The sequence below is a fragment of the Sapajus apella genome, unplaced genomic scaffold (assembly GCF_009761245.1).
Source record: "Sapajus apella isolate SASKATOON/1434 unplaced genomic scaffold, GSC_monkey_1.0 scaffold9, whole genome shotgun sequence".
Taxonomy (NCBI): Eukaryota; Metazoa; Chordata; class Mammalia; order Primates; family Cebidae; genus Sapajus; species Sapajus apella.
In genome coordinates this window covers 24,289,125-24,311,988 of record NW_022436949.1, presented here as the reverse complement: position 1 = coordinate 24,311,988, position 22,864 = coordinate 24,289,125, and the positions used below count along the sequence as shown (strand labels likewise).

The 22,864-nt window shown below is 37.2% G+C and overlaps 1 protein-coding gene and 1 long non-coding RNA gene across 5 annotated transcripts in view; both read right to left on the bottom strand.

The window, feature by feature from the left end:
- The window catches only part of SLAIN1 (SLAIN motif family member 1), a 63,276-nt gene that overhangs the window by 17,956 nt on the left and 22,456 nt on the right, over positions 1 to 22,864 (bottom strand). For 2 of the 4 annotated variants that reach the window (XM_032277433.1, XM_032277435.1), the window contains exons 3-4: positions 3,375 to 3,524; positions 2,081 to 2,230 (exon numbers count right to left, since the gene is read on the bottom strand). In XM_032277433.1, the coding sequence (XP_032133324.1) occupies positions 2,081 to 2,230; positions 3,375 to 3,524 (300 nt within the window). The remainder of the gene's footprint in view (positions 1 to 2,080; positions 2,231 to 3,374; positions 3,525 to 22,864) is intronic. The other 2 variants (XM_032277434.1, XM_032277436.1) reach the window with 1 other exon arrangement.
- Positions 13,462 to 20,076, bottom strand: LOC116551313. The gene is made up of 2 exons (XR_004268841.1): positions 16,870 to 20,076; positions 13,462 to 13,898 (listed from the first exon to the last, which is right to left on the bottom strand). It is a non-coding gene; the product is annotated as an uncharacterized LOC116551313 (long non-coding RNA).

The following is a 22,864-nucleotide window of genomic DNA, read 5'->3' as shown; positions in this document are numbered from 1 at the left end:
TATCTTGCTCTCAAGTTTACTAAATCCCAAGATAATAATCACATTTGCCTAATGAAACAGATATCTAATATTGGACAATTCTCTTTTGCAAAAAGATTGCCCCAATGCCAGTAAAGATTATATATACCTGCCATAGCTCATTCATTCATTTCTATCAATTTCCCCAAATGATCCCTTTTCAAATCAAGAGTTATTTTAGAAGAGGAACTTAGAAAGAAATATTCATATCATTATGAATAGTTTGCTGTCAGTTAAAAACAATTAAAAATCTTCAGGAAAAAAAAAGTAGGCATTCTACTACCCATCCCCAACTTTTAAAGTCAAAGGAAAAGTTTAAAAGCTGAGGTACAAATATTTTCACACAAGGTCATCTCTCTGTTGTTCTTTTATGTTACTAATATTATCTCTTTCAAAGCACACTGACACTTCAACATTTCTAATAGTTTTAGGTCATCCTATAATCATCTAAAAATAGTGAAACTACAAAGTTCTTGTTGTTTACCCCATTGTCAGTACTACAGCTTTTTTAAAAGTGGTCTAGCCCTGACTACTTAACTTCTGAAACTGACATACAATCTTTTAGCCATATATTTTTTAGAAAGTGTATTTAAATTTGCTTTTACTAAATAATGATATAAAATAACTATATTTCCCCTTAAAAATGTATCTTATTAGATCCTGCATAAGCATTACCATGTTCCTCTTAGTAGCCTTGATTAATTCTGAAAGCAGGAAATTATTATGCTTAAATGATACTTATTTCTACTTATGATGGCTGAAAAGATAACTCCAAAACAAACACTCCAGTTCTGTGCCTTTTGATGCCATTAATGCCCTTCAACTAGCTCACTCCCAGATTATTTTTTGTAGCTTTATCAAAGAACCAGTGACAAACTATCCTATTTCTACTTATCTGCTCTTTCATAATTATTTACCCTGCGAAGTATGTCAATGCATTTTAATTGAAATTTTAAGATAACTGTAGACTCACATCCAGTGCTAAAAAAAAAAAAAAAATCAAAAAAAAAAAAAAAAAGTACTTTGCCCAGTTTCCCCCAGTGGTAACATTGTGCAAAACTGTAGAATACTATGACAGCCAGGGTGTTAGCAGTGATATAATCCACCCATTTTATTCAGATTTTCCCAGGTTTATTTGTGTGAGTGAGAGAGAGACAGAGAGAAAAAGAGAGAAAAGGTATGTGTGTGTGTGTGTGTGTGTGTGTGTGTGTGTGTGTGTGTGTGTGTGTTAGAGAGAGAGAGAGAGAGAGAGAACACTAAGCTTTATGTAAGAGAGAGAGAGAGAGAGAATATTAAGCTTTATGCAATTTTATTAACTACAGGTCCAAAGATCCACCAATGAATAGTACCAATACTGCAAAAATCTCATGTTGCCCTTTTATAACTACATCCAGCTTCAAGGCCCTGTTGTGACCCTAAGCCCTATCCCTAACTCCAACAATCACTAGTCTGTCCTCCATTTCTAACATCTCAAAATGTTATATGAGTGGAATGATGCAATGCACTCTCTTACGATCGGTATTTTTATTCAGCATGATTCCCTGGAACTTCAAGAAAGATGTTGTGTGTATCAGTAGTTTGTTCCTCTTTATTGCTGAGTTGTACTCCATAGTATGATTGTAGCATGATTGGTTTAATCATTTACCTACTGAAAGCCATCTAAGCTAATTCCAGTTTTGGGCTATAAAGGTGCTTAGAACATTCATTCATGTACAAGGTTTTGTGTGAACACAAATTTCAACTATTCTGGGATAAGTATCCAAGAGTGCAGTTTGTGGGCCACATGGAAGTTGCACATTTAGTTTTTTAGAAAACTGTCCATCTATTTCCATAGTGGCAATACCAGCAATGTCCATGTATCAATGTATTTTGATCAGACTAGGTCTTACCACCTCATGATAGTGTAAGAAGCATATAACTAGCACCACCTAAAAAGTAGGACAGCATGAGAGAAAGAATCTCATTATTTGCCCATTACCTGAAGAAAAATGCCTAAACCTCCCCCTCTCCCTGTATATTTCAAGTGGAAGCCCCATTTTTCTAGTTTAGAAAGAACACATACTTTCTTCTTGCAGACGAGCCATGATCTGAACATCAGTGAGGTCCTGCAATTTATATCCCATGGAGATAGAATCATCCTCCAGTTCTGAAGTACTCAGCTCACTGTCGATAGATGACTGGGGACTGAGTGGGGAGCCCCTGGAAGTGTAACCTGAAACACAAAGGAAATGCGTGTTATTTCATCTATAGGGCTTTACAATTCATATATAAATGGTCAGCAATTTTTCTCATGTTTTCATGTCACAAAAATCACCAACATGTCACCATTTAATGGTCCCTGTGCACATCATGTGTTCACAATTCATATATACGAAACCACTTGTTAATTGTTTTCAAATTCAATTCTCACAATTTAAAAAGTGTACTATATACTTAAATAAATTGTTAAGAGGGTAGATTTCACATTATTTTTTATCACAATAAAAAAATTAACTACTGCTAAAATCTGCATCCTATTAGATATGTATATATCTAAAGGCATGATATGAGAACATATATATTCATTTTACTGGCAGTTCCATGGAGGGGGAAAAAAAGAATATATATATTCATTTTTACTTTAATAATAAAACATACTTGACTGACAGTAAGTGGTTATATATTTTTAATTAAATTTTAATCTGGTCCATTTGTTAATGAGTACAAACAGCAGTGCTACAAATGGGTAAGACTATATCACATCTAAAAGGTGCACGTACATATGCAGAAACATATACAAAACCCACCTAATATAGACCAGAGAGTAGTCACAGGAGACTTACAGCCACCCATGAAAGTAAAAATATCAGTGGCTTCAGATAAAAGAGCCAAAGAGCAAATAGAAGAAGGCTATAGGAATGGAATCACACCAATGCTGAGAAAAGTAAGAAAATGGTGAGATCCTCATATCATAAAAAGCCACTATGACTGTTTTCTTCTCCACAGTCTTAGCTAAATTTAAAAGCTATCAGAAAAAAAAAATATATATATATAAAGGCTTATAATCTTGAATAATTAAAAACTACCTAAATTGTGTCTGACATTTAATTTTAAAAGCACATAAGCATTTGGAAATACAGAACTGCATGCATATGCTTTTGCTAAAGAGGGAAGACAATCGCTACATATGATTGAGAGCAGTAGATCAATGGCATTAGAGTACAAAGTAGTGCTAGGTCTTTTTATACTCAAAGTATGCAGCACAAACTCTCCATTCTAAGATTATTCTAAAGCTTTTCAATGAAAGATGAATATGTAAGCTGTGTTTAGTAACTGAATTACAAAGCAAGCAGCTAGTCAAGAAGTTAAAATATTACCTGTTTTTTCAGGTGTTAGTATTGCTTTATTTGAGGTTTTAGAGAAGCTGGGAGTATTAATGCCATTGCTATAAGGGCTGAGTCTTGCAACGGGACTATAAGGAAAAGCCAGTGAGGCAGTTGAAGAGAAGAGACTCCGCCATCGGCTAGCTGTCATAGAAGCAGAAAATAGCACCAGTTAGCTATATGGAAGCAGATGTTGACTTGTCAAAAGGAGAAAGGGAAAAGATTTAAAAAAAGAGAGAAAGACAAAGCAACTTTTCATAAGACTATCTTAACTGACTTCCACCTATCTAAAGAAAAAATATATAAAAAAACAATTTGTGAAATAGGGCCCTATTTATACATTCATTTTAAAAATACATCAGTCTTACTTTGATTAAAGCCAACATGCCTGTATAATAATGAAAATACACTTTGAGTTTCTACATTAGAAATGTTTTCAATTTTCTATTTCCACATAAGGATTTACTGTTTTGCAATATAAAAAAGGATTAGTTTCAAAAGAAAAACTCATATTTATAATCTTTAGGAATTATGGGAAATGTTAATGTTAACTATATGTAATTCCATATTTTCCTACTCATTTAATATCAGAAAATATTGATAATATTTCATGTCAATTCATTCTCGGATTATGGGAGGAACTTAGAATGACTATTGTGTTTCCAAATGGCCTTGAGCCCAAAACAAAGTTTAAAGGAAAACGGTGTACAAAGTAACAGAAGGGTATCTATACCAGAACTTAATGACTACTGTAGGTGGCAAGTACAGAGACTATTTGTGATCATTTGGATTTTTTCTTTAAAAAAAATCTTCCAAATTTTTTGCATTAAGCATACATATTATTTATGTGACTAACTTTTAGAGATGGGAATACACATGTCATTACTTTAACACTATTTTGATATTAAATTAAAATAATGAACAGAAAGGAATTATACCAGCCATGGGCAGAAGATCTCATTCTTACATAACCTTGCTTGTCTAATTAATGCACTTCTCCCCTCCAAAATTGCCATCCCTTGTCTCTCCATATTCTTGGCGTTGTGCACACACAAAAATCCCAAATCATAAAAGCTTAAGTCACACCAAACATGGTTTAATCTGTCATGACAAATCAATGTGCTGGGCAAAATTCACTTTTCTGAAAAGTAATCATTTTGACATGTACTAAGCAGAAGGAATGATATAAAAAATATAAATGAGGCTAAACTTCAAGAAATAACTTGGTTTGTATTCACTGGGAATTTGACAAAACTTGAAAAACCAAATATTAAAAGGACTGCTTTGAAATGCATGCCCCCAGACCACTTTTAATGAGCAATGCTAATGAGCAATCAGACAGCTGAAAAGTGCTTTAAAATGGGCAGTAGGATGGAGAGAGAACAAACTGTGTGATGTGGACAGTTAAGAAAATAATCAGCTCCAAACTGGGATTCTTCAGATCCTTGCAAAACACCATCAAGTTTACTCAAAAAACAAAATGTTTCCTTTTACTTCGGCAAGAATTATTATATAACAACATATTCTAACAATTACATTAAATAAATATCTTTTCCTTAGGTATATGGAAGAACTACACAAGGAAACTACACTCACAATGACAACACTTTCAGAATCCACACGTTTCGTGAACCTGTGAAACCTGGTTTCCAATTGACACCATGTCACTTATCCAGTCTTAACTTACAGTGTTTACCCACCTCTTCCCAATCTGAGCCAGAACACGCACATGCACTCCTAATTCCTTCTCTTCTATGTAGGTCAACTTGACTCTGGAATACACTACAAACTAGGGGTTAATAATGCAACACACACTAGGTAGCTTTCTCACATGTTCAATCTCTATTATTCAGTTTCTCATTAAAAATTCTATATTTTAAAAGGCCAATAGTCCTTTGTGACTGCTATCCTGCTTAACAGATGATGTTATTTTATACCAGTCTGATCACTCGCCAGGCAAATTACAGTAACCGCGTGTTCTCACCCACAGATGCGGGCGGCAACACATCACAAGTAAGCAGCATTCATTGCTCGGTACAATAACCACTGTGACCCAGCCTCCCCGCACAATTGACACAGTTATTGTGGCTATGACAGCGCGATCCCAACTAAGAACACAATTAGCGTCTATTGCAAGAAAGAATGCTCTACATTGTTGTTTAGCATTGAAGCTTTTCAGAGAGGGGAGGTAAATTATTGCAGAGGCAAGCTAACAAAACAATAATGCTCCAGTAGGGCCCAAGGTTACAGCGGAGGAGGAGGGGGAAAGGAGTGGAAGCTATCATATCCTGGTTGTTCTTCACTACATAGCTAAAGAACTGTAACAGGAAGCATTTTTATAAAGAATAAAACAAATGAAAAGAACTTTTAAAAAAGGAGCAATTTTATCTTTTTCAATCAATTATTTCAATGGAGTTTTGGCATACAAAATGATGTTAAATGATTTGAGAGGCTCGGTGATGACCAAAATGGCTCTAAAGAAAGGAGTAAGGCAATTTTGCCAAAAGAGAAAAAATGGGTGATGCATTTTTGAACAACAGTTAAATTTCCCTTAATTCCTACTCCAAAGTTCTATTTATATTTTTTAAAAGGGGGGGAGGGGTTCACAAGCTTGGAGGTGGCATAAACTATGCATTTTTTCATTTAATTCCAATCCCTAGAATAGCATCAAAATGCCCCCAAATAGGACTACATTTTGAATCAATGTATGATACTTGGCACGGTTTTCTTTCCCAAATGCCTTAAGCTAAACTGCCTCCCAGAACACTTCTTTCTGTATGCTCTCTCTAATTCTACCACAGCTTCCTTAACCCACTCGCCACCTCCCACCAGATTACTGCAACCTGCTCTCCAGCTAATTTCCAGCCACCAACACTGCCCTGAGCAAACCTCTTCTGAACGTCCCTACCAAAATAGTGTTAGTCATGTACTTTAACTGTGTTACTCTTGTCCATTAAAGTGCCTCAGTGGCTTTTCATCAAATGCAAGACCTTAAAGGTACTTCGGCTCATTTCGCTACCACCCTTACAGACTGCCATTTTACCTGATGCCCACCTCTACCGTGTCTCTGAAGCTACCTTAAGGATGCACCCTTATTGGTTAAACTTTCCACAGCACTCCCCTTGTCTGATAATCATCTCCACTGAATGAATGTGATAAAGTACTGCATTGTAGACTGATACTTCATTTTTTTGCCAAAAACAAAAAACAAAAAAACTAAGTTGAGGGTGACTATTGGCCTATTAATTTATTTTTCTGTATATTTTCAAAGTTGCCTGACTGAAAAAATAAGTTAAAACACATCTCTGTAGTTATTTTTGTACACCATTAAGCAAAGTATGACCAAAAACACTAGATTTGGCCGGGCGCGGTGGCTCACGCCTGTAATCCCAGCACTTTGGGAGGCCGAGAGATCGAGACCATCCTGGTCAACGTGGTGAAACCCCGTCTCCACTAAAACTACAAAAAATTAGCTGGGCATGGTGGCGCGTGCCTGTAATCCCAGCTACTCAGGAGGCTGAGGCAGGAGAATTGCCTGAACCCGGGAGGCGGAGGTTGCGGTGAGCCGAGATCGCGCCATTGCACTCCAGCCTGGGTAACAAGAGCGAAACTCCGTCTCAAAAAAAAAAAAAAAAAAACAACCACTAGATTTGATAAAAGCTTCAGTGATAAAATCAAGAAAATCATAAAAAGGCAGATGACAGAATGGGTTTACAACCTAAGTTCCTTTAATTTGTTACACTTAAAAATTATTCTGTGACCAACAAAAAGTTCCCAGAAACAATGACATTCCTACCACTCCTTGATCATCTTTGCTTAGACCCAGTAAATATTCATATTGTTGTTAAATAGATATGTTTCTACACATAATCAAAATCAAATGTAAGAAAGCAATTACTTAATTCACATATAATAAAAAACTGATTTAATATCTTAATTAGAAGTCTCAAAAGGTCAGTACTGCATCAAACTAAAAGAGTTCAAAAATAAAGCAACAGTACAATATATTCTGGCAACAATCCTTCTCACGCTCTTCTCACTACAGTCATTTCAGTACCTAATACAAGTCTTGGCACACAGTATGCACTCAATAAATGCTAAATGTGGTCAAAATTTTGGCAAGTTGGCTAATATTTCCTTATCTCAAACCATTCTACCACTCCTATTCTGACATATAAGTAACTTTGTCCATTTTTTTTAACTTACGTATAATTCTGTTAACTCTGAAGACAAGCAATAGTCTAATTAGATGTTTCAAGCCAGCGAAAATCTCAGTGAAAAACATACCTAGAGGAGCACTTCATTAATGCTTCCTAGTAACTACTAAGTTGCTGAATTTTGTATCAATCTTCTGGTTTCCAACTAAATGACCTTATATTACTAAGGCCTAGTATCTGTGACTGTGGTAACAAACACTCAAAAGTGGTTGAACAGGTGACACTAAGAGAAGCTAGTTTCTATAATATTGCATCACACAGTTAAAAGGAAGGATTATGCCAAGCACGCTAGTTGTCGGAAAACCATGCAAGAAGGCAACAAAGCTGCCTCGAAATCTGGAAATGCTACCATTTCTTAAAATCAAAGAAAGAGTTACAAAACAGCTGCAATTCCTTTTAGGCTGTTTGGTAGAATTTCTATACATTCTACTGTCAGTAACACGGCATCTGAGTTCGTTTCAGTTAGGTGAGGAAGCCCTGGAAGCCAGTACCCTCACTCTTTCTAGTGAGCTATAACAGTAGGGCCACATCTCTCATTGGGCAGAAGTTATTCTAGAAAACAAGCCCTCCCTGTGACCATGTGTTCTCATTGTTCAGCTCCCACTTATAAGTGAGAACATGTATTGTTTGGTTTTCTGTTCTGTGTTAGTTTGCTGAGGATAATCTAGCTCCATCCATGGAAGGGGGAGGAAAAGCACTAGAAAAAACAGTTAATGCATACTGGGCTTAATACCTAGCAAACCCAATAAAAACCCATTAGCAGCAAACTTTAGGTCTGTTTTACTAAAATTCACAGCTTACTTTCTAAATAAGTCATGGTTTTGTATCTCCTTGCTCATGGCTCTCTTCCCAGGGAGCCAAATTTATATTCTCCCTCATTCCCTAATTCAGGTTCTGCCTTGTGGATCTGGTCAACTTGCATTTAAATCTTCATAAGTAATGTTGTGTACTTGAGCAAAAAACAATAACAACAACAACAAAACCATATATATATACACACACACACACACCCATATATACAAAAATACACACACACACACACACACACACACACACACACACACACACACACAGAGTGATCCAGAATGATTCAGACACCCAATGTTTACAACATCTAGAGTCATTCCTTCATTCAACATTTGGCAACAGATACCAAAAAACATCACAGGTCAGTCTCCAAGCAATTACCTAAATATCTTCCACAGATACACACAGCATGTGGCATTTCCCTGCTCCCCAGTCATTCTGAGAAGTCTGCCTGGCCCCAAAACTCCCGCCTGCTTTTTAAAATTCATTTCTCTATTCATTTAAGTAGGCACTAACTATTTGGCTATAGCATACCAGATGCACAGGTGCTGACAGGAATAAAATATGGTGACTGTTCTCCTCTCCTTCCCACTCCAATTTCTAAAGATCAGCTACTACAGAAGACAAGCAAGTAAGATGGAATATGATGTCATATTGTAAGTGCAGTAAAAGCACCATGAGGAGTACACTCAGAGCAAAGTAATGATGTTTACTGTGGCCCTTGAAGGTTGAGGAGCTTATCTCACAGGATATGGTACCATTATAAATGAAGTAATGCGTATGAAAGCATAAACACATGAAAGAGCAGTGTAATTCAGGGAAAGGCAAATGTCTGGACTAAAGCATAGGCGCTAAGAGGAGACTCAGGGCTGGAGAGGTTGGTAGGTTTGGGTTTTGCACTGTCTTATATGCATACACTTTAATGAACAGTTTACACTTTAATGAACAGTCAGTGTTTTGACTGTGAGAAAATGAAAGACATGATCAGATTATGTTTTATGATGATGACGTAAGTAGCCACAGAAATGATGAACTAAATGGGCATGGAGACTGATGTCTGGGAGACCAGTTAAGAGGCTTTTATAATAGACCTGGTGAGAGATGACAAGGTCCTAAACAAAAGCACAAGCAGAACACTTGGGGAGAACAGGTTTGAGGAGCCACGTCTGAGCTAAAGTGCAGCTATCTGGTGATCCAATGAATATAGGGAGTGGGGAAAAAAGGAGACCAAAACTAATGCTATAGTTTTTGAGTCACTGATGCCATCACTAAGATGGAGACCATGAGATAATCATGCTTAGATGAAAGAAAAAAGTGAGTTGAATTCAAGATAAGGGTTATTGGAAATGCCTATGTCCTTGTGTCCAGTATGGAGTTAGAGTTCAGGGAAGAGGGCTTGAGAGAAACAGAGACTCAGGGTATATCAACAAATAGGTTTAGATGAAGCATGAATGAAATCACCCAAGGAGAACATACAGAAGGAAAAAAGAAGGGACTGAAAGGAACAATTTAGAATAGACAGGTAGAGAAGGAGTAAAGGAGACTGAAAAGGTGATTTGGGGAGAAAAATTCAGGAAGCTCAAAGATGCATCGAGTCCCAACTGAAAAAAAAAAAAAAAAAAGACTAATGCAGAAGAGTTTCAACATGAGAGCTAATAGTTAACAGTGGCAACTACTCAGGGAGGGCCTGGGGCATGAAGAGAGGCTAATGGTAGAACAACTAGGCCACTGATGAGAGCAGATTCAGCAGAAGACGTAAGGAAAAATCAGTGTTAGCAGGTCAGGCAGATATAAGATAAGGAAGAAGTTTTTGAAGAGAGATTTGGCTATACACATTAAAAAAAAAAAAAAAGAAGAAGGGGACTTGTAGCTTGAGGAGCATAAGGCTCAAGGAAGGATGGCTTTTAGCATCAAGGAGACCTGCAGAATAGAAACAGCAGAGAAGAGTCTAAGAAAAAAGAAAAGCTTGGAAAAAAGATCCTGAAGATCAGAGAAATGGGACAGAGATTAGCTAAGGGGAACAGCCTTGGAAAGGGAGGGTTTTCACTTCCTCTGAAACAGGGAGGTAAAGACAGAATACAGAGAATAAGGGAGATGCAGGTGAGTTTAAAGCTTTTTGATCTGTAAATTTTAAGGCAATAAATACCCTGAGACTATTTATTCCAGATGCTGGGAATAAAGAACCTCATATAGTAATAGCCTGGGATGGCCCCCACTGGAAACAAGGAAAATGGTTTATCCTGAAGAAGTAAAAATGCATATCGTTCATAGTGATGTCAAAATAAATGAATTTACCATAATTAAGAGGGGAAAAACCACCCCAGTGACTGAAGATAATCTTCCACTGGGAATTTCAGGAACCATGGGAAAGGTCCTGAAAAGAAGAGTTAGATAGGGTCTGGAAGGCTGTATCCAAAATCAGAGAACAGCCACAGACTAACAGTGGTCATTTTCCGTAAAGGGCCAGCTGATAGTGTTATAGACTTTCCTGGCCATAGAGTTTCTTTCACATCAGCTCAACACTGACATCATGGCGTGAAAGCAGCCACTGAAAAAACTGAAATGAAAAGGTTTTATTGAAGCATAGCTACACTTAATTTATATACACTGAGGGTTGAATTTAATATTCATGGGATGTGAAATAGCCTTCATTTTTTTTTCAACCATTAAAAAATGTAAAAGCCATTTAATGTCTTACATTTTAGCTCCATAGGCCATACAAGTACAGCCAGAAAACCAGAGATGGCCATAGTGTGCCAACACCTGGGCTAACACACATTACCAGTTTTAAAATAGTCACTCAGAAAAATGTGCAGGGCTGCAACTATAGCATCAGGTGTTGAGACACAGCAGTGATGGCGGACAGGATACTTCTTTACTACACTTTTCCACAACATATTGTAATGAAGAACAAAAGAAGACTGAAAGGACACTTAGGATGCCTGAGTTCCAGTCTTCACCCTGCCACAGATTAGTTTTGAAACCTGGAGCAAATCATAACATCTTAAATGTTGATAATACCTTAAATGTTGCAGTGTTCTCATTTGGAAAAAAGTTATGTTTGTAGGAAGAAATAAAACAGGGTTTTCGTGGTTACAAGATGAAAGCCTATAGCATACATTCATAAATGATAATTTTTTTAATGTAAAGTTTACAGCAAATTGTAGCAAAAACATTCTACATTTTTTTTTTTTTGAGATGCAGTCTCGCCCTGTCGCCCTGGCTGGAGGGCAGTGGCACAATCTTGGCTCACTGCAACCTGCCTCCTAGGTTCAAGCAATTCTCTTGTCTCAGCTTCCTGAGTAGCTGGGACTACAGGCATGTGCCACCATGCCTGGCTGATTTTTGTATTTTTAGTAGAGATGGGGTTTCACCATATTGGTCACGCTGGTCTCGAACTCCTGACCTCAAGTGATCCATCCACCTCAGCCTCCCAAAGTGCTGGGATTACAAGGGTGAGCCACTGCGCCCAGTCAATATCCCACCTTCTGAAAGAAAATGTTCTAGAAGCCATGTAGGAGAAAAGAGTCTCAGAGTTTTCCACTTTTCCTAATTCTAAAGAAGTTTAACCTAGTCCTTTCAAAACAGTGGGCGCACTTCTTACACTGTATCTACCTAGACAACTACAGAGACTTAATCTTTCCTCAGTTGTTACCGACTCAGAAGTAAAATTGAACCGTCTGACCTTCAAAAGCTTGATCAGGGTAGGTCAACAGTTCTCACTTATTTATCTCGACTCTTAAATAATGATGTTCATTACCAGAGTCCTAGAAAAAAAGGGAAAAGTAAGTGAGGCAAGGTTAACAGACTTTCAATCCTTCTGCTTTCTTTCTTTATACAATAGGCATGCAAGCCTCAGTTCCAAGCCAAAAAGAGGAATGCAACTTCTAGCCCTTTATAAATACCGGTTACCGAATGGCCTAAGATCAGTGAAGGTACAAGAAACATCAGCTCTTTTAGAACTTTTTATACTCCCTTAAACTGGCAGGAAGTTTCATCCAGACCACAGCATTCTGAACCAAATCCATAAACCACCAGGGCAGGAAAATCTCCATTTCCATGAACCATCCTCTCAGGTATAAACTTCTTAGGTGATGTATCTTTACATACTTAGAGCCTATAGAAATTCTTGGCACACAGATGCACTCAAATATTTAGACTATACTTTAACAAAAGAATTCAAAAACCAAGGTGAAGACAGCAATTTACTGGTTCACTCTTAGAAACTCTGCCGGCACAGACTGAGACGCAAGCTTTCTGGAAAGGCTTTACGTTTACAACAGTAGGTAAGCACTGCTGACTTGGCCCCAACCTGAGCAAACCTTCTGGAGTAGTAACATATGGCCTACAGCTTATCTGATCCAATATTTTTTATTGGGTAAACTTGAGTAGCATTAGTTTCTCCACAGTGCTTGACGACCTGATAAACAAGCATATGGGGTCTAGGAAGTCCTACTACTTTGAAACAGATGTTCACAGTACTCTTTCCCAGACATGCATGAAATACAGAGGAGTCAACTATAATGTACCTGTCAGTGTATGTGTATAAGGAGAAGGGTGGAAGAACTACCAAATGTACCTAATTGGTAGCCTTAGGGACTATTCAATCAGAGTAAGTTAGTCATTATACTCAAGTCTCACAGTCTTCAAATTTAGCTAAGAAAAACTTATCAGAAAGTTGGTTATAACTTTTCCTGCAGTTCCCATTCATTCAACCTGACAATGAATGTAATGACATAAAAATCACTAACCATCATGAGTACCTATGATCCCAGGATATTACAGACACTCAATCTTCTCATTGTACTCGAAATGTAATATTTTTAAACATGATTTATATGCCATCTTTAAGAAATACCCAATCTGAGAGTTCATTAGTTCATATGTAACTAATACCTAGAGTTAATGAAGAAAGTCACTTTTGATATTAGGATTAAGCTTTAAAATATATTTAGTTTGAAAGTAACAAAACAGTTGTTGTACACAGTTGTACAGGTAAATGTTTCCTAAATATTTGTTGAACGAGAGTTACAAATTCCACCATGTTGCACAAGGAGTACTACTGAATAACATTTATTCCACAGAAACCAGAGTTTTATAATTGTTCCTGATATTAAGTTTAATAGGTCAAATGTTTCTTAGGTTTTAACAGGAAACATAATCTTAATGGATAAGGCATTTAATCATAATTAAAGGATTAGACTTTATCTAATTCTCAGACCTTAACCTGCTGTATGATCGCACATTTAATGCTCTTCCCTCAGGACTATTATTGGATCCTTCTGTGGGACTTCTCTAACCAGGACAACAGTCTCAAAGTAGACATGAAAAATAAAAGTCAGAATGGGGACCCTATCTCGACTATCAACTTGTTTCCATTTAATCACTGGTCAAAACTTAAGACGACAGCTCTAAGCACACACAGATGAAATCCAGTATCATCTAGGCCTGGAGTGACAGCTACAACTTCACAAGTCATCCTCAGGCTTCCCATCTGCAATTAGTAGGGGAGATTTTAAAAAAAATTGTAGTAGTACTTCAAAGACATGTCTAAAAATTCCTTTTTATAGAACCCATTTTCCCTTTAGATCTGTCTGTCTGCTATAGTTTAAATCAAACTTAAGGACAATAAAAATGGACACAGACTGTGAGAAGAGGGCTTGTGGACAAGTAATAATTTAATCTGAAAAGAACAAGGGAGAAGAGTGACCTAATAATTTGTGAACGATGAGATGTTATCAAGCAAATTACAGATGGCTGCTTCCAATTTAGACTGCAGCCACCATACAAGCTGACAACCTGCTATAGTAACTTCCAGGTTCTACACTGCAATCATGAGGCAAGGTAAGAATATGTTACAGAACCTAATTATGTGAAGAAATCGGCTAAATAATCTCGTGTCTGAAAACAGAGGGCCCTCCCTCTGAAAGGACAAACTAAATTTTTACTAAGAGTCCTCACACCTATGAGTGGGTAAAGCATGGTGGCAGATCCAAGCCCAGTAGGCTTTTTAGAAAGCACTGTCAGTTATTGAATGGAAGAGTGATGAGAAGAGAATCTGAATAACCCTTTCACCCCAATGTCTCCGAGACTAAAAGACTCTTATTTGAGTTATAGCTTACCCCAGTGACAGAAAGCATCTCTGACCCACTAATCTTGAGAGATGATAAAAAGTAAATATATGAATTCAGAGTTCTGACCAAGGAAAAACTATCTTTGGTCCTAAAACTAACCCATTCATGATTTTATTACAATGCCTGCACACAAAATAACACTAAAATATACATTAACGGCCTAAAACAGGAGTCTCTTTTCCTTCCCCATCCAGACCCACTTTCCACTGTGTTTTTCAGAATTTGAGTACAATTATATTAATTAGTATATAACATTAAATAGACAACAGACAAACCAATCATTGCCTTGCTGGTATCTCATTTCCCACCACAAAAAATTATTCTGTACATATGCACCTTCTCCATATCCATCTCCAGATTTGATAGTTCTATTTTTACACTGTCAAGGTTTATTGGATTTTCATTCTGCTTTTTAGCTGTGATCGGGATAGCTATAAGGCAATCACTAGATATGACGCGACCAAGTTAAAGAAAGTAATTATTCTGCACTAGAACACAACCCGCAGGTGAAGAACATCACAAGCCTGAGAGTCAATCCCTGTTATGGCACCTTCATCTTTCTCAGCTTCTCTAGGTCATCTCCGAGGCCACTGTTTCCTAGCTCTCATGCAATCTTTTTTCCTTGTACTTTTCCCACTGTTAAAATGTTACAATAGAGTGCATAAAGTGGTAAATCTTTCAACCATTTTAAGATAAAATCCAGATTTTGCATAACCAAAAATCTCCCTTTTGCTCCTACACTTACTTGCTTGGGTACAGAATTATAGTTTGAAAATAACTTTCTTCCTTCAAACTTTGAGGACAATATTCATTTTTTATCTAGCATCCAATGTTACTTATAAAATGTCTGAAGTTTGTTACACTATAGGTGAACCCCTTCAAATGGAGGAATAATTTATCTTTAATTCTGGAAAATCTGAAATTCAATAGCCAGGAGATATAGGTACATGGCTTTTTTTCATCTATCTTAGTTCATCCTGAGGACCTATCAAAGAAATTTTCTTCTATTATTTACTGATATTTCCTTTGGTCAGTATGTTCCTGCTTCTAGAACTCCTGTTAAAACATGAGAGGTTCTGGGGATGTCTTCTTCTGTCCCCTCACTTCTCTCATATTTTCCATCCCATTTTGGTAGATTCCTTTGGCTAACTTTCAGAGAAGCAGCTTGGTTCTTAGCCCTGTCCATTCTCCCCTTCAGTACTTCTAAGAAATTAAAAATGACCAAAAAAATTTATGATTTAATTGCTTGTTTTCCCAGCAGCTATCCTTTTACTGATCCAACTTCATTTATCTGAAAATGCTATACAAATGAAGGACCAGACTGAGCATGCATATGTGTGTACATATATACAAGTACAGTGTACATCCAATTACTGCAAATCTGCATTTCAAAAGATTAGTATCTTTAAACATACTGTTCCTTAAAATACTACCTTACAACTATGACAATAGAAAAAAATTAAACTCACAAATTAACAAAAGCTCCAAAACTCAAATATATGAAAGTTATTACTATACAGTTTAAAGATTCCATGTATTATAATTGAGAATATTAACAAATCAATACCTTACGTTTCCAAAGTAAATTAAGTGTCATAAGAACTTGGCCATATTTTCATCTACTGCTTCTTACATGTAGTCACACAAGAAATTCGGGTTATTAATGAAAAAGAAGAAAACATTCTCAAGTTTATCTAAGAATCTTCCTTTAACAATGCTAAAACCTAACCTTACCCATGTTCCAAAGAATTTCTAGAACCACTATTTCACTCTCCACAGTTCACCAGATTTTTAAAAAGAGGCTCTGCCTTCTAAGACAATTCAGGTAATATCTCACAGTTTACCTGTTAGAGATATGTCACTCCTTTACTAAAAATCATTCAAAGGTTTTTCAACCATTTTAAGATAAAACCCAGAATTCTTAACTGCCCTGAAGACGCTGCACACAATCTAGTTTCTAGTTTCATTTAGAGTCATTTCCCTCCATTACTCCCTTACCATAGCAGCCTGCAGGTTCCTCACATCACACCCCATTGCAGGCCCTTTCCACTTACTATTGCTATCCTTCCTCAGTGTCTAAAAGACTCTTCTTCCAGCTATGGCTTATCCCAGTCCTTCCTCCCCAGTGTCTAAAAGACGCTTCTTCCAGTTATGGTTTATCCCAGTGACAGAAAAGGCCTGGGACACTCTTCCTCACCCCCTCCTCCCATCAGATGAACGAACAGATGGACACACAAACACACATACCACACGCGCGCGCACACACACACACACACACACACACACACACACACACACATACACAAAGTTATTGGCTTCACTCCCACTTACTCTCAGGTCCCAGCTGATGCCCATCTTTGGGAAATCATTTTCTGACCATACTCCGGGTTAGGCTCCCATTCGCATCATTATGCTTCTTTTATGGGACAGGAAGAACAAAGAGCTGCTATCTGTGTCATCTGTTTTTCACACCAGAATACATGTTCCCAAGGGCAGGCACTAAGCTCGTCTTGCTTACCACTGCACCCTGTACTTAGCACTGTGACTGTACCTAATAAGTACTCAACACATTTCATGTACTGTAATCATCTGATCAGGCCCCAGTGTTTCAGAAAAAAGAGTCTAGAAAGTCTTGCTTTAAACCTGACTATTCTGTAGAGGTCCCAGGAAAAGGTGCCAACACCTATCAAAATAAAACTTTCACTGCCATACAGTAAAATTTAATCACTCATCACAGTAGTATAAAAGCAGTAGACAACTACTTTAAGAGAATCTCTATTGTTTTATTTTTTCCTTGGTGGAGATAGGTAACAAAATAACATGTCAATAAATTCACCAGAACAACCATTAATGTTTATTTTGATAAACACTTTTCGAATCATGGTAGAAATGCAAAGTGAAACCAAAGAAAAAAACCACATGGAAACATATGTACAATTCGCAAAGGAAAGAAGGATTATTTAAGGAAATCTGGCAAACATACGTCGGGTTACAGGGTATAATGGACTGAACCTGCAAATTTCACAGAAGCACAATCCCTGATTCCCTGATTATCTGTTACTGTACTAAATCATTGCCAATACTGAAGCAAATGCATCAGGGCTATTCTGAACATAAGAGCAAAGCAACATAAAGATGTGATGAAATCCCACAGCTATGACAAGGCATTTTTCATTTTCAGCACACAGGAATAAAAGCATATATCAAGAGACCCTGTCTCTGCAAAAAAATTCCAATATGATTCCAGATGGTTTTTCCAGTGGAAAAAGAAAAGCTTACCCAAAATGAACCCTACAGACTAAGTTTTAATTTTGTGTTCCAAATTTGACAGAGCATCTCAAGACTAGAAATATGAGCTGATGGAGATAACATCTTGGGCAAAGCAAGGAGAGACTGGACAGTTTCCAGAACACAGACATTTGATAAGCTTAATGTCTCAGTTCAATCTGTGTGGATTTTAACAAATGAAAGGGTCATCTGCAGAGCTGTGGATTAGCCTACAACTTTCTTTTTCATCAGCTAAATTTGGACATTAACACTCCATTATGACAGCTAAAATAAGATTGGGAACTGGTACCATATGAAGATTTAAAAAAAAAAAAAAAACTCAATGAATGGGGTGATTTCTATTCACATTTCCTTACCATATAATCCCAGAGGAAATGACAGATGGTCATAGCGAAACATGAGCCAAGGATAGTAATTGTGTAGGCCTCCACTATTTGTGAAAAGTATACCTACTCTGCTCAAATGTGACCTGTCCTGATTCAATAGTTACAGGCATTCAAGAACCTTAAGCCAAGATAAGCTTTTATTAACTGGCCCCAAATTAACTAAGCCATATATTGGGTATTTCAAATTACTCAGATAAGCTTTCAATCGTTATTTGGTTATTTAACATCCCAGCCTCGTGAATAAATTTACCAAAAACCCTAGATTAGCCTTATTTCAGTTTAGGGTAGCATGTGAGTTAATCCCACTCATGAAAGTTCTATGTGGTTCTGTTATTTTTATTCTAAAGGGGTGGAGGGGGGCAGAAAGATAGGCAAGTTAGAAATGGAACACATACAGATGTAATAAAAAAACAAAAGAACTAAGTAAAGAGACTGTCTTGGATTTTCTGTGATTGTTGAAAAAAATACACTCACAAAACTTTTCAGTGTAAGATCCCTAACAAATATCTTTATTTGTAGGTAGAGAAAACAGATACCCATCCTCTGCCAAAAAACATTTAGTTTTCTATGAAGTATAAGTAGCCAGGCAAAGAGGATTCCCTGTATTTTAGGTTCAATTTCTAAATGAAAAACTGTACATTAGGAATGTTTCTGTATATCTATGTAGCACCTCACATTTTTGAAGTAATTTTACATTTGATATTTCCAGAAATCTTTCTAAAATAGCCCTGTGAAATCTGCTAAATGTCCCCACTTACTAGGCAAGACCCTGGAAATAGAGGGCATGCTGTCAATCACAATGGAGCAGGAATGAGGCATAACTATTAAGGTGAAAACTTCCGGCATATTCACTGATTCAACAATTAGCATGCAACACCTACAGTGTGATAGGAGTTATTCCAGGCACAGAAAAGGTCACAGCAATGAACAAAACAGACTGAAACCCCCATGCTCAGAACTAACACTTTAATGAACACCACTCTGTTTTGGTTTGAGGGTTTTTTTGGCTTGGTTAGTAGAATGCCATTTACAACACCGAATATTCAGTGAAAATTGGATTTTTTTTGCCCAACTTAAGAAATTTAAACATACTCAAATTAGTCAATTACCAAAAAAAAAAAAAAAAAACAAACCATTCAGTACATTAAAAATGCTGAAAAATTTATTAAGCACTGGTAATTCAAAAAAAAATTTTAGGTATAGACCTCCATTTTCAGATCCTTAATCTACTTGGAAAAAGGTACATACATTAACAACTAAATAACAAGTTCGCAAAACAGGATGCTTCCAAATGGAAAGCAAACATCATTAGGACCATCTTCAAAAGAGGAAAACCAACCAAGATACTGAGCTTTGTCAAAGACTACATACTCAAATAAGTGGCCAGTGTTTTGGGTGAAAAAAAAAGATATTATTCTATTCTAGGCTTTATTAGTTAACTTCATACTGACAGACTGCAGATTTAGAGATGCCAGGAGATTTAACTTCCAGCAATGTTATTTCACTTTTAACATTACTTTCTGTAGATTATCCAAAAAAGCCATTTACGCTATTCAACTATATTACTGAGAGACCTAATATTTAAGGCATTGTCTCATCTAATTTACAAATTTCTATTGCCTTATAATAACACTACAAAATACAAATGTAAAAGAGGCTGAGAAAACTTAAGTAACTTGACTGTGCTGACTACATGATATATAAGACTTTATATATTGTAAAATTTGAACATTAAAAGATCAGCTTGAAAAAGAGGATAAGTTTTGCAATTTCTAATAAAAAGTTTTTCAGGGCCAAGCATAGTGGCTTATGCCTATAATCCTGGCTCAGGGAGGCCAAGGTGGGCAGATTGCTTGATCCCAAGAGTTCAAAATCAGCCTGGGCAACATGGTAAAACCCTGCCTCTACAGAAAATTAGCCAGGTACGGTAGCACACATCTGCAGTCCCAGCTACATGGAAAGCTAACGCGGGAGGATCACCTGAGCCCAGGGAGGTCAAGGCTACAGTGAGCTGTGATTGTGCCACCGCACTCTGGCTTAGGCAACAGAGTGAAACTGTCTCAAAAAAAAAAAAAAAGAAAAGAAAAAAGTTTCTTAGAGTCAAGTCAATTAGATACATATTAGTCATCTGCAGGAATATATTATATACACTAAAAATAATTATCCTCTTGTATCTTTTAAAAAATCCTTAACCAAGTTGCAAAATTGTTGTTGTGAAGACAAATGTTTTTAGCAATATTTTAAAAACAGTGATAATGTAGGTGCTGTCTCCCTACAAAATTAAATCTTATAAAATCTCCCTTTCCTCCATTTTCTTCAGAAAAAAAACTTCCTACAGAAGGGCAGGAAGCTTGTTCTCATAACTTCAAGACAAAGCTTAACTAGGTCCCATATATTCTCTCACAACTTATCAAGCTCTGTTATCTAGATCCAGCTTCAAAAGTTGTCAGATACAGCATGAAAGCTTTTTGAGGACCCTGAAATCACAAAGGTAGGCAGCAGGAAGAGAAATAGGCTTAGGTCCTGCAAGGAGTTACAATCCAAAAGAGCTCATTAGCAATTGTGCATTTAGAGACAACCTTGGGAGAAATGCAGCCAGATGGACCTACAGAAACCAACCTTGACAAATCCTTACTTAGATGGGTTCCTGGGGATGCTTACTCCACAAACAAGGAGGGACAGCTAACTTACTACTGTGGCTAACTTGCAGCCAAGAAAACAGCCTGGGCTAAAGACAGGAAACAAGAAATAAGGAAGAAGAGGGTGTAAGAACAGCTCTGACCACCAGAAACATTCTGGCTCCTCACAACTATGCCCTTCTCCACATGTCTTACAAGGCAATTAACCTTAACTTTTGAAGAATTTTCTTTTCAAAACCTTAAGGTCGAGAAAGAGGAACCAACTTTCAAAAACATTGACTCAAATATTACATAAGCAGCATCTCATCTGAAGCTTCAGGCTCACATTAAGGAACTTTTACCTATCAATGAAAGAGTGAAGAGTATGAGACACAAAAGTATCGCGCAGAAAGGAAGAGCGTGAAAAAGAGAAGGCAGCTTTACCCTTTACTTTACCTCTCATCACTCCTACTCATGGCTGTGAATTTCTTAGTAAAGTGTCTTTAATTTCTATGTATATAGAAGGAGTTGTACAACTCCTAAGGACTTCAATTAATCACCTTGCAACGAAATGTGTAAGATAAATAAAAACTGATTGTTTTAAAGTAAATAAGCTTGTGAATGGGAAAGCAATACTGCAAGCTGACACTTCAGCTGATGCCAGCCCATGCCCTGAATATAAGAGGTGGCTAATAAGGAAAATGTTGCAGGGACCTCGACCCATCTTCAATTATTCAAAACCAAAACTGGGACAGTAGTAATAGTGACATTAGGTTAAAAAAAAAAAATGAGACATTCATTTACTTTAGCATCAACATCTATTTTGTGTCAGGCACCCTTCAAGGAGTTAGGGAACTGGTGTTCAACAAAACAAAGTCCATTCCCTTGGGCAACTTATATTCAAATGAAAAGAAACAAGCCTAGTCTCAGAGAAAACACTCCATAATATCTGTTACTCAAAAATGCTGACTGCCCAAGGGAGAAATTAAGTCTAAACAAAAAGCAAAATGCTTTCAGAGTTATTGAAACTTCAAAAATATGGAAAGCTCGCATTATACAAATTAAATATTTACTGTACAGTATGTTATGAATAAAGTTTGGGTCAAACCATAATTTTTGATATCTGTCAATTAACCATCATTGACAAAGGACTCCCTTAATTGGAAGCCAGTAAGTATTCTTAAATATGGGGAATTAACTACGAATTCCTCCCTATTCCCTTATAAAACCACACTATAGTAAGAGTTCAACTCAAACTCTTATAAGCCCATAGGAAGATTGAATGGGAGAGGAGACAATATCAGACCAGGGATGGTCACAACATCTTAGAAATGAAAAGCGGAGGCCGGGCACAGTGGCTGATGCCTGTAATCCCGGAACTTTGAGATGCCGAGCCAGGCAGATCACAAGGTCAGAAGATCAAGATCATCCTGGCCAACATGGTGAAACTCCATCTCTACTAAAAATACAAAAATTAGCTGGGTGTGGTAGCATACGCCTGTAGTCCCAGCTACTCAGGAGGTTGAGGCAGGAGCATCACTTGAACCAGGGAGTCAGGGCTTGCACTAAGCCAAGAACATACCACTGCACTCCATCCTGGCAATGGAGTGAGACCCCATCTCAAAAACGAAAAAGAAAAGCAGAAACAGACTTGGGTTTTGACATCCTCTGCTCTACGGCCTTACAGCAAAAAGAACCTGGCAAGGTTCTGGAATTGTAGGTACAGAGTACTACCGTGGGTAGGGAGTTCTGTGGTGAAGTGAAAAAACTGGATGGATGACTAAAAATCTATAGGAAAACACTTAAACCCTCCAGCTCCCAACCCTGCCTGCTCAGGCAACTGCTCCTCTCCTATTTTTATCAAAGACAGGCTTCATTACCTGAATAAAATGAAACAGAGAGCCACTAGATTTAAGGATACAAACACAAATAAAAGCACCTTACAGATCAGGAGGACTAGGTGAAAATCTGAATAGCAGAAGGTTAGTTCAATGGGGGCAGAGACTTAACATCTGTGCTGTTGTTCACTGATGC